Source organism: Rhinolophus sinicus, chromosome 5 (genome assembly GCF_057876585.1).
Source record: "Rhinolophus sinicus isolate RSI-liver-muscle chromosome 5, RSI-T2T, whole genome shotgun sequence".
Lineage (NCBI taxonomy): Eukaryota > Metazoa > Chordata > Mammalia > Chiroptera > Rhinolophidae > Rhinolophus > Rhinolophus sinicus.
In genome coordinates, this window is record NC_142505.1 from 6759051 (window position 1) to 6771644 (window position 12594).

Genomic DNA, 12594 nt, shown 5'->3' on the forward strand with positions numbered 1-12594 from the left:
TGGAGCCAAGCAGAACGCTCACTCCAAGGACAGGGGAAGGGGGAGAGGAGCCTCCGACTACCCGAGTCTAGCTCGCGGGTCAACCGGTCATCACGTCCTTTTAGTGACTTCCTCCATCAGAGGGGTCGTGGGTCCTGCATTCTGACTCCTTGAGACCGCGGGGCAGGACAGAGAAAGGAGTGCCCGAAACCCATCCGAGCGGGAGGAAGTGGCCGCTCCTTCCCCAGCGCCCGCCTGCTCTTCCGGCCCCCTCCCTGCTTCACGGCGCACCCGCGGGAGAGGGCGGTGGGTGGGGGCGGGGAGAGAAGGCAGAGGCGGGCCGGCGCTCAAGGCCGCTGCGCCAGGTGGGGCTTTGGGCGCGCGCACGTACGTGCGTGCGTGAGTGGGCGTGGCCCACACACGCTGTGCGCGAGGCGGATGTCCGGACCGGCTGAGCCTGGGCTACGGACGAGATGGCGGAAGGTGGAGGCTGCGGTGAACGACCGGATGCTGAGACCCAGAAATCGGAGCTCGGGGCTTTGATGAGGACCACGCTCCAACGAGGGGCGCAGTGGTGAGCGCCGGGCCCACCTTTCCGCCGCGCAGGGCCAGAGGCCGGGCTCTGGCGCTCAGGCCAGGCCCCTTTTTCTCGGCCTGGGAAGGGGCCGGGCGGGGGCGATGTAGTGACTCTGAGAAGAGTGGCCTGACCCCGGCCCCTAAGGAAAGGGACCCTGAGATCACTTCTGGGAAAGCGTGGGCGGAGCCGAGCGTCGTCTCAGCCCTTTCGGAACCCCAGTGGGCGGACCCGGCGGGGGAAGAGCTGCAGGATGGGGACAAGGGTGCTCACGGGGACCTTCAGGATGGGGAGAGCCCTTTGCCTTCGGGGATTCGATGTGTGACCTTGGGCAAAGGCGTAACCGTGGTAGCAGTATTTGACACTACATACTCCCCTTTCAGTGGGTTGAGGCGTATCAGAAGTAGATACTTTGTAACTTGTAAACAGCAGAACAGATGTCAAGGTCAGACGCTGAACAAATGTTTGAGAGCCCCAGGTTATTTTGGTAGCAAATGTCAAAAATAATTGTGGCAGCAGCATTTCATAGCCTAGATTAAAAAAAGATGAAAAGACTGGGATTTAGAAGAACAAGTCTGAGACAAGAAGTTTCTTAAAATTGTTTAGTGAAAGGGACAATACTTCCACTGGTAAAGAGATTCCTGGGTGGTATTATTGTGTGGGTGTAGAAAACTGGAGCTTGGCTTTATTACAAAGAATGCGATTGAGCTTCCCAACCATGGTGGTGTTGATAATGCCACTTACAGTGACAGGAATGAGCAGGGAAGAGAGATATTGGGATTAGGAGGAACTCATATAAGACTTTACAGTGTTCTTGAGCTAGCCAACCTGTGACGGGCAGGGGCAGAGGACACTTGAGAGACTAAAATCACACTCTCAGTGTGTTTAGAGGGTATTGTTTAAGGGGTTTGGAGGGAAAAAGAGCATTTAGAGATTTGGATTTATGGATCCTTGTGACCCCTGGGAAGCTGCCTATCTCTGAGGTTTGTTGGTTATAAAATTTGAAAGACTCACCAATATAATTGTGCTTTGTTTCCCCATGGAGGTTTTCCCCTCCTCCTTCTGTCTTAATTGTCAAACAGCATAGTGATACTTTAAAAATACAACCAGATCAACTTGCTTTTTGACAATATAATTGTACTTACACATTACATGTGTATGTATGTACATGTGTGTATACATACATGTATGTCTGTATGTACACATATATACATATGTACACACATTTTTTTTGACATTTTGTTTGGTCCTCAAAGGAATACTGAAGTGTGTGATGTTATTATCCCATTTTCCGAAAGAAAATTAGTTTAATGTTTTTCTTGTCAAGCAAAGCAGTGTAACCAAATTGTCTACCTGGAGAAGGACCTCTGTAAAGATCATTATGGAATTAGTGACTTGGTCCTTAGCAAACAAGATATTCCCCGTAGAAAGACTTACTTTAAATAAATATTTTGAAGCCAGTCATTTCCTTCCTTTCATTTGTTTTTCAAGGATCATTTTACTTAATGGATACTTTCAGAAGTATCCATTGGCTCTCTGTGCCATATGGGGCCTGGCCCTGCTTCTGTCTTGAGAATCTTTCTTAGTGGGGATTGCTTGTTTCCTAAGTGGTAAGACCATAAAAAAATTAGGGGAGCAGCTGCAGAAACTTACTATCTCAGCTTTTCTGGTACAGTAAATTTTTGTCTATCTCTAGGTATCTTATTGACAGCCGGTGGTTCAAACAGTGGAAGAAGTATGTGGGCTTCGACAGCTGGGATATGTACAATGTGGGTGAACACAACCTGTTTCCTGGCCCAATAGATAACTCCGGACTCTTTTCAGGTGCAGTATCCTGTTCCTTTTCTAACCGAAATGTCAACCATGGCAGTGGCCTCAGGTCATATTTATATGTAACATGGACATTGTGAACTTGACTTTCCTCCTGTGAGGGGACAGAAGCAGGTGTCCCTGACTTATGTCTGTAGCGGAAGTCTTTGCAGACTCTTGGAGAAGTGAACCTGCCTTTTTCCTAAACTAACTTCTAACAAGAGCATGCTTGTAGCATTTTAAATTTCTTTCTCTCTCTCTCTCTCCTTTTGCAAATTCTGCCAGAGATTTTAGATTAGTATATGGGATGGAAAGAAATAGGATATTTTGAAATTGATCTGGAATCTGAAATTTGGGAACCAGAATTTTCTTTGTTACCTTTGTAGTGGGACAAATTGTAGATCTGTCAATATTCTTCAGACATTTCTGTGATGGCTGTGTTTGTCATAGAAATAGTACGAGGAGAGCTAGAGGGTCAGTAGAGTTATCACAATCAGCTCCCAGTGGAAGAAGTGATTGAAAAAGTGATATATGACACACTTGAGCTTAGCTTGCACCTGTAGATGCACAGAGATGACAGTCAGCCTTTCCTAGTCTGTTCTGCCTGGCTTTAGACTCCCTTGCAAGCAGGACAGAGGTGATCTGTCTTCCGTGCCCCAAATCAGGGCAGCAGGACGGCAGACAACGCATGAGGCTTGATCCTAGTACCTAACACTAACCTGCGCGCTTTTAAAAATGAGTAGTACTTCAGCTCAGACTTTGTTTTAGGGGAGTCTAAATGATGCAATCAACAGTCATATGCTATGTTTCCTGAAGTAGGTCAGATGGTGACATTATGCCATGAAGTTGCCTCAAGGGATCATTGCAAAACGTTTGCTCTTTGTCCTCTCTTTGAAAAAGAGACATCTTAAGGCTTTTTGTAGTAGTAGTGATGAGAATCCTGGAGCTCGAGGGGCCCTCAAAAGTCATTTTGCATGACCTTCAGCTAAGGGTAAGCATTCCTCCTGTGGTCCCCCAATTTGATGTCACATGGCTTTGGCTTGAAACATTTGCTGTGTACTTGGGAAGTGAGAAGTACATTCTGTTCAAACCCTGGAACATTGACAGTACAGGAATGACCTATCTGGCGAATGAGGGTTACCCCCTTAGTTCCCAGGCTCTCAGTTACTTGTCAGTCCCAGTCTGGCTGCCTTCCACCTAGGGTCATGGGAGTGGTCTGGAAGGTGCTCTTGAAAGTGTGGGACGTTGGGGATAGAGTACTCTCTCATTCCCACCTGTGCCCCTACTGTATGTCAGATGGAATCCCTCTGCCTAGACCAAGCTGTGCTCTCATTTTTCTTCTTTATTTGCTTCTCTGTTGAAGAAATTGGCAGACTAAATCCTCATTTAAATCCCGTGTGATTTTTAGCGTGATGTCCTTGGACTGATCCAATTTTAAATGAAAATAGTGAACTGCATTGATAATTCCAGTTTTCTGCATTTGCACTGTAGTGTCATAAGAACGACGTGTTTGGGGAAAATTGTCACTGAGCCTCCGAAGGGAAAGAGCCCTGGAGAACTGACATACTTGAGAGGTTGCTGATGCTGAAAGCTGTTGGTTCCTTTCCCGTTTTAAAGGTTTCTGGCTGCCCTTTGGCACAGTATGGGTGGCCAGATCTGCATAGTGTTTAGTGTGAGAACTGAAGGTGTAGCTCCCCAAGTAAAACAATAAGTGAGTAACTTTTATGAGTCTTTAATTTGAAAATCGGAGAAAAATTTGGCGTTTAGGTATCAGTTTTTTTGGGGAAGCTCTTGAACTCCTAGATCTTCCTTCTGTTGCTGAACAGAAAAAGTGTGGTCTGTCAGTGTTAATATTCATACCGTAGCTACTGTGGAAAGTGGTTGGCTTATCACTAAGAATGACTCACCCCTTTTTTTAAATTGTGATAAAAGACACATAACATAAAATTTACCATCTTAACAATTTTTAAGTGTACAGTTCAGTAGTAGTAAGTATATTCCCATTGGTGTGCAATCAACCTCCAGATATTTTCATCTTGCAAAACTGAAACTCGGTCTCCATTAAATTGTAACTCCGTATCTTTGCTCTGCCCAGCCTCTCGCAGCCACCATTCTACTTTCTGTCTCTATGATTTTGACTATTCTAAGTACCTCATGTAAGTAGAATCATACAACATTTGTCTTTCTGTGACTGGCTTATTTCACTCAGCATAATGTCCTCAGTGTTCATCCATGTTGTAGCCCGTGTCAGGATTTCCTTCCTTTTAAAGGCTGAATAATATTCCACTGTGTGTAATCTATTACATTTTGCTTACCATTCATCCTTATCACTCACCTGGGTATTCCTATTCTCCAAGGCTATTTAATTCCTTTCCTTTTTCCTTGGAAATGAAAACAGCCGAGTAGACCAGATCTGAAACTCACCGTGACGAAGGGCAAAATCCTGGTGGCATGCGGTGATGCGAAGGCCCGGTCACCTGGTGAAAGCTGCTTATGGTTTTTGTTTTGGGTTTTTCCACTGTCTGCCTTGAGTTACAGATGAGCTGCACCATTGCGGGGACTTTTTGCTTTCCCAGTTTCATGGCTTCACTTGTCTGCAGGAGAACAGTGGCTTCTGCTACTGCAGGCATGGGTGCTTAGCAGAGAGGCTCCCTTGGTGGGAGGTGATCAGTCTTACCTCCATGCAGTTCCTCAGTCCTCCACTGAAGGAGTATGTTTCAGACCGTGGGTGTCCACTCCTGACTCCCAGTCACGTGGTGGGTGTAAGATGGATGTTTAGCCTGTTAAAGATGTTCTCCCTCCACAGGGGGGGTGTCCAGCTGGGTTTTGACTTGGAATGTTGAAAACGAACCATGCTAAACGACTAAAATCGACTTCACTTCAGTGACTCGTGTGTTTGCTTTCTCAGTAAATCTTTCAGGGGAAGGCAATCTCTGACTTTAATACAGTTTCACTATGCAGAATAGTATGTTAAATAGTCATTATTAGCAATTTTAATCATGGAATCTGGAAGCCCTTTGAAATGTAAATTGGAGTTTTCTTCTTTTACTGTCCCTTCTCCCTCCAGTTATAGAAGAAATACAAGGGCCTCATTAATGCTCAGAAAGCATGGCTAAGACTCAGAGGAGTTAGGCCTGCTGCGTTATGGCCAGTGACAGAATTTTGTAATTTTGTCCTGTTCTTATACTTTTCTGGTTTCTGAACAGCATCTAAGAATCATGTAAAACAAACATTTCTGGGGAGAAGAGCATGAGTTATGTGCTGTTTTCCTTTTCCAGATCCTGAGAGTCAGACCTTGAAAGAACATTTAATTGATGAATTGGACTATGTATTGGTCCCAACTGAGGCCTGGAATAAGTTACTAGACTGGTACGGCTGTGTCGAAGGCCAGCAGCCCATCGTCAGAAAAGTGAGTACATGAGTTACCACACCTGCTGGGCAGTGTCTGCAGCTGCTCCCTGGTGGGCAATGGTGGGTGTTGGTTTCCTGGGGTACTGGACATACCTATGTGGTTGAATGTTGCTGTCCGAGGCCTTGTTTCTGGTTCTCTTTAGGGAATTATGGTTGTGAGTGGTGGTAAGTGAGGCTGCTCGTCCAGGATGTTACAGTGAGTGGCCTTCAAACATCAGAGTTGCCCAGTGGCTGGGGGATGTGTCCAGCAGTGCCATGAGAGAACTTTCTGAAAGGCTCTAAGAAAGAAAGTTTACTTGGGGTCATGTGGACATGCAGTGATGTACTGCTTCTTATTTATCTTACAGCCTTGCTGATACTGCGATTTCCCCTGTGCCTAAGAGTCTTTGGCCACACTGTTGAGTGTCTCAAAAGGCACGTGTTCAGAGCCCAGAGAGAAATAGCTTGTTGAGGGAAGGCAGGCCCTGGGATAGAAACCCAGATTGTTAACCTCCCTGGTAGACAGGACTTGTGAGAAGACTGCCACCCGGACTCCCCCAGTGTTTGTTGTCCGACCAGAGGGGAAATCATAGGAGCCCGCATGCCTGCTGATAGGTAGGAATTGGGTACGTTTCTGTCTCTGCCTGGTGTGTCGTTCCCCTTCAGAGCAGAGGAGAACGGAGCTGCAGTTCTGAGGCCATGCTTCTGAGAGTCACTATTCAGGGCCAGAACTACCTTCTTTTTTCTTTAGCTTGAAAGCTGGGCCCTGGAGAGGGTTGGGGATCAGAAGTTTAGGGGCATGCTAGTCACCTGCAGACACCCCCACTGCCCACCCATAGTGCTCCCATGTCGTGAGTGTTCTGCCAAGGACTTGACTATATTCTCTAGTCCTTTAATTGGACAAACTCCCGTGATGCAAGGGAGGCATCGCGACCCCCGTGTAGAGATGAACAGTGACTTCCCTGTTGGCCGGTGCTGCTAGCTTTGGTCCCATCATGGTGCTCTCGGTTGGCCCTAATGAGTGGAGAAAAGATTTTTAATCTCCTAGGACAGGTGCCAGTGACTTTAAAAACTGTACGTTTGATACCCTGACTACCGAAGGAAACTGATTATCAGGAGGATTCTGCCCTTTGACACTGACGAGCTGTGTTGCTCCCAAGACTGCCTTGGCGTGCTGCTCCGTCACCCGTCAGCCCTGCCTCTTGTTCCCAGGTCGTGGAGCATGGCCTGTTTGTCAAGCACTGCAAGGTGGAGGTGTATTTGCTGGAACTAAAGCTCTGTGAGAATAGTGATCCTACCAACGTGCTGAGTTGCCATTTCAGCAAGGCAGACACCATCGGTGAGTGGCTGCGCTGGGGTCCCAGGTGTCCAGCGGACAGAGTACAGAGTGTTGGGGCTGACAGGAGGGAAGCTGGGGCACCCTCTTCAGTCTTAGTATCAGAAAATCTCAGGTTGTGGTTTCCAGCCCTGACCTGGGAGCCTGCTCCCCAGGGCATTCTTGTGAAGAGCCAAGCCTGAGAATCAGTCTGTAGAACACCAGGCATGCTCCCTCCCCGTCTGACATACAGTGATAAAGATGAAGAAATGCGGAGTCAGAGAGCTTCAAGTAACTCACTAAAAGAGCTCAGTGGGAAAGTGACAGAGCTAGTACCTGAACCCAGATCTGGCTTAACTCCAACGTTACGTTTTCTCACTTTTCTGAGTTGCGCCTGTGCTATAAATGGGACCCACATCATCAAAGAAGGAGAAGCATAGGGAAAGTTTCTGGGCGTATAAGTGCAAGAGGATGCCCATGGGAGATGTCGGCCTTGGGAGTCATGAGGGGGCTGAGGTCAGTCAGAACTTTTGATCCAAAGCATCCCGTGACCATCTGACAAGGAAGGAGGGTGAGCCTCAGCTTGCCGGAACTGTCCTTAGACTTCCCTCTGCGGGACGCCCTCAGTGATGTTTCTGCCTGTTTCCAGCGACCATCGAGAAGGAGATGCGGAAGCTGTTCAACATACCTGCGGAGCGTGAAACTCGGCTGTGGAACAAATACATGAGCAACACCTACGAGCAGTTGAGCAAGCTAGACAACACTGTCCAGGACGCTGGGCTGTACCAGGGTCAGGTAGGATGGCCCAGGCCATGCCTGACAGGTGGCTCTGCCCACGGTGTGTGGCCAGAGAGCTTCTGGTTCTGAGCATGTCAGAAGTGAGGTGGTTTTCACGTTCCTCAGATGGTTTTTCTTTTCATTCAGGTGCTAGTAATTGAGCCCCAAAATGAAGATGGCACGTGGCCGAGGCAGACCCTGCAGTCAAAGTAAGTGAACTTTTTCTCCCTCGCGGCTGGGCACACAGGTGTAAGAGAGACACTTGCCTAAGGCAGTTAGTTGTGCTAAGAGAAATTTTCTCAGTCATGAAAAAACCTAATTTGATTTCATATCCAGAGTCTGTCATCCTGGTTGAAGGCCCTGGCCTTCGGTAAGCAGCATGCTTGGCAGCCGTCTAAGGGAAAGCTGTCAGGGTATGTGGAGGAGGCGCTGAGCCTCTCCTTGTTGAGAAAGAGGAGGAGAAAGGGCCTGATCTGTCAAGGGGTAGCTTTGTTTTTGTCAAGGGCTTTTATTTTCTCCACCTGTAGGTAGAGGCGTTGATGGGAAAGAAGGCAGCTCAGGCACGGGCTCTTGTATGACGTAGAGGCAATAGTTGGATCCCGCTCCACTCTTTGCCCGGTTGCTTGCTAGGGGCTTATTCTGCTATAAACTGGGACTGATGGCACTTCTGTCTCAGGAGATGTTCATGTGCCGTGTGGAATCGTGCATGTCCTGAGAAGGGGACAGAAAGAAGTGCTGGATTTCTGTTAGGGTATAAAATGGGGAAGTAGTGTCTGTGTTCTGGGAGTTAAGGGGACAGTGCAGGTCTTTGCTCTCTTCCCTCAGGCCGTGGACAGTGACCATTTCGTAGTGATGGGCTCGTAACTCCTTTGAGAATCATGAAATCTACAAGCTCTCTCTTAAGAAACATGCAAGAAGACACAACATTTTGCCAGCAATCTCAAGGGTTTTACAGACACGCTGAAGGTTAGCCATGGACTCCAGTTTAGGAAACCCTGGTTACCAGTTCCTGAAAAGATGACAGAATGGCTGTGGTAGGCTTAATAATGCCCCCTACCCCCACCCCAGATATCTGCATCCTAATTCCCAGAACCTATGAATACATTAGGTTAGGTGGCAAAGGGGATTTTGCAGATGTGATTAAGGATCTTGAGATGGGGAGATCATCCTGGATTATCTGGGGATTGCCTTTGTAATCACAAGGTCCTTATACATGAAAGAAGGATAAAACTAATATATTGAATGCCAAAAGTAACGGGAAATCAATCAGTCAGTCAATAAAGAGGGAGACGGAGAGTCAGAGAAGGAGACGTGAGGCTGGACGCAGAGTCAGTGATGGAATGTGAAGAGGACTCCACGGGCCGCAAGCCAGGGAATGTGAGCAGCCTCTAGGAGTCCCAGGAGCCCCCACAAAGGAGCACAGCTCTGCCCCCACCTTCATTTTAGCTCAGTGAGAAGCAGTTTGGACTTCCGACCTTCAGAACTGGGCGATAACAATTTATGTTGATTTAAGCCACTGAGTTTGTGGTGATTTGTAACAGCAATAGGAGACAAATATACTAGCCCAGGGTGCTAGCTCCCTTCTTGGAACTGGAAGTGCCACAGAATCGAGAGAAAATAACATAAAAACTGGGAGAACCCCTGGGGCGACAGAAGGTGGTTGGATTCCAGGCTGTGAGGTTGAATTGACAGCTTGAAGCAGAAGAGGCTGGCTGGCCTGGCTTAGGGAGACTGTTTTAGTTGTGCCTTTTTCTCTTCTAGCGTTGTTTTTCCCCATCCCTTCCACACCCTGAGGCCTCACAGATCCTAGTAAAGGGAGACGGCTTTTGGAAAAGAGCAGTGCCTCACTGAGATTTCCTGAAGGTTAGAGTCTCCCAGTAAAGTGTGTCTAGTGGTGAGCGAGCCAGTAGCTTCCTAAGGCACCTTCCCCTCCCCGCTCCCTCAGTAGTGCCAGACGCTGTTCTAGAGGCCGAGGCTACAGCAGTAAACAAAAAGTCTCTTGTCCTCAAGGAGCAGGAAATAGATAAATAAGAACAACACACATGTCCAGTGGTTATAAGTACTGTGGAAAAAAGGGAAGAAAATCAAGTGCGAGGCTTTGGGAAGGGACAGATTTAAGCAGAATGTTGGGAAGGCCCCACTGAGGTGCCATCTGAACATGGTCATGAAGGAGGTGAGGGAATCAGCACTGAGTGGTCCTTAATGAGGCGTAGGTGACAGCAGCTGCAGAAGTTCTGAGGCAGAAGCAGGCCTGGTAGAAGACCTGCAGGAATTGGTTGTGGCTGGAGCTAGGAGGGATGATGAGCGGAGCGGGGTGAGGCCCGACAGGTGATGCGGTGGAAGGCCTTTGGTCCTTGTGAGACTCTGGATTCCAGCCTTGCCTCTGGGGGAGGTAGGAGGCTTATTGGAGGGGGTGCGGGAAGTGGAGGAGTCTGAGCTTACCTCTTGGGAGCTGTAACGAGAAGCTGACAAGAATAGTCGGATAAAAGAAAATTGGCAGCCTGTGCTAGTTGGAGCGGAATTCATGTTCCCATCCGCGTAAGAGAACGGAATAAGTGTGGTGAATATCCTTAACAGAAGGAGGAAATGGATACACGAAACAGGAATAAGGAGACTTACTTGGGAACAGAGCTCAGGGGATGGGTTGAGTGGCAGAATGGATGTAGGTGAAGACTGATTGAACAAGTTGGAAGGTCAGGTGGAAGCTTTCTAGAAGGCATTATGGAGGGATAAAGAGGTGGAAGATAATAGAAAAGTGTTATGGAGGAGGGGAGTAGAAATGTCAGTATCCATTTAATAGGATTCTCAGAGGCAGAGAGGAAATGACAGGGTCGGGGGAAGAAAATGTTAGAAGAAATGATGACCAGGAGTTTCTCAGAACTCATAAAATGAAAGATCTTAAATGAAAAAAATGCCAAACATGATCGATAAAAGAAAGCCCGTACGTAGACACATTAGAATGAACTTTAACAACAAAGATGTAGAGAAAATTCCAAATCTTTCTGAAAGAAAAAGTCACAAAGGAGTAAGAAGCAGATTAATAAACTTCTCAACAGCAGTAATGAATCTAAGAGATATTTTCTCAGTGTCAAAACAACTTTAAAACTAGAATTTTGTATCCTGCCAAACAACTATTTAAATGTAAAGAAAAAATGTTTTTTTTCCTCTGGCATAGATGACCTCAGGAGGTTTTCACACAGAGCTCCTCTTTGAAAACCTCTTGGAAGTAGTGTTCAAGTCTGGGGGCACGTGTGAAATCCATGAGGTGTGAGGGAGAGTACACAAGTAATGAAATGTCCTTTGGCCAGAAAAGCAAGGACTTTGTGACTTTGGAATAAGCAAGGATTTATTACACAAGACCCAGCACTGCAAACCATAGAGGAGGGAATGGATAGAGTGGATGACTTTTAAATTAACAATAAAAAGGCAAGCCACAGAGGGAGAAAAAATACCTGCAATACATGTCTAACAAGTTGCTTATCTCCAGAATTGCAAAGAAACTCCTCTAAGTCAATAAGAAAAAGTCAGACTATCTTATTAGAAAAGGGGGCAGAAGAACGTTTAAACAGTCATTTTACAAAAGAGGTTACCCAGATGGCTAGCGAGTGTACCTCTGGAGTCCAACCTCAGCAGTCAGCCAGAATGGCAAATTAAAACCACAGTGCAGTACTTTCACACACACCCCAGAATGGCTAAGGAAAGAGCTGGACGGTACCAATGTTGAGGTGTGGAGCAGCCTGAATTGTTGGACCCTGCTGATGGGACATAAAAACTGGTACAGGGATTTTAGAAAATTTGGCAACAAGTACTAAATAGAAGAGTTATCTGCATATTCTACAACTCAGCGATGTGCTCCTACTGTGTTTCCCCAAAAATAAGACCTAGCCGGACAATCAGCTCTAATGCGTCTTTTGGCCATCACCTTGAGCCCTACTGATTAGTTTTGCCTGTTCTTCAGCTTTATATCAAGAGAATCATATAGTATGCCATGTTTCATGTCTGGCTTCTCTCATTCAACATTGTTTACGAGACTCAGAGTTGCGGCCACACAGAATTCCACTGTGCACATACACTATTTATCTATCCGTTTTATTTTTGGCGGGCACGTGGGTAAGCTCCACTTTGTGACTATGACAAGCAGTTCGTTGTCGTGAACATCTTTTGAACATATCTTTAAGTGAACGTGGGATGTATTTCTGTTGGTTGTATGCCTACCGTGTTTCCCCAAAAATAAGACCTAGCCGGACAATCAGCTCTAATGCGTCTTTTGGAGCAAAAATTAATATAAGACCTGGTCTTACATTGTAGAAGACTGAGTCTTATAGTAAAATAAGACTGAGTCTTATAGTAAAATAAGACTGAGTCTTATAGTAAAATAAGACTGAGTCTTATAGTAAAATAAGACTGAGTCTTATAGTAAAATAAGACTGAAAATTAATATAAAATTAATATAAGACTCAGTGCAGGCCTGGCTGTGTTACGGGGCCTCACGCATGGGTTCAGGGCGTGTGTGAATTGTAATCGAGAATGACCTGACATGCCTAGGAGCAGGACATATCTCAGTAGAAAGGTGCTGGGGACCAGAGGCTTGACCAGAGTGTCTTTAAGGAGCAGAGGGAGTCTTTTTTTGGAGGTGTAGCCTCTGTTTTCAGGGTTATATGGCATGGGACCCAGTCACAGTTGAGAGTGAGGTCTAGCCTCACCTAATATGTGCACTTCACAGGCAGGTGTTTCCCACTGATGCCTATTT

At 46.6% G+C, this 12594-nt stretch overlaps 1 protein-coding gene across 2 annotated transcripts in view; it reads left to right on the plus strand.

Annotated features, from left to right (window-relative positions):
- The first annotated feature begins 392 nt into the window (after positions 1-392).
- Positions 393-12594, plus strand: part of USP4 (ubiquitin specific peptidase 4) — a 36247-nt gene continuing 24045 nt past the window's right edge. For both annotated transcript variants that reach the window (XM_019723865.3, XM_019723866.3), the window contains exons 1-6: positions 393-553; positions 2250-2377; positions 5641-5771; positions 6965-7091; positions 7717-7862; positions 7992-8053. In XM_019723865.3, coding sequence (XP_019579424.2) covers positions 453-553; positions 2250-2377; positions 5641-5771; positions 6965-7091; positions 7717-7862; positions 7992-8053 — 695 coding nt within the window. In that variant the 5' untranslated portion in view covers positions 393-452. The remainder of the gene's footprint in view (positions 554-2249; positions 2378-5640; positions 5772-6964; positions 7092-7716; positions 7863-7991; positions 8054-12594) is intronic.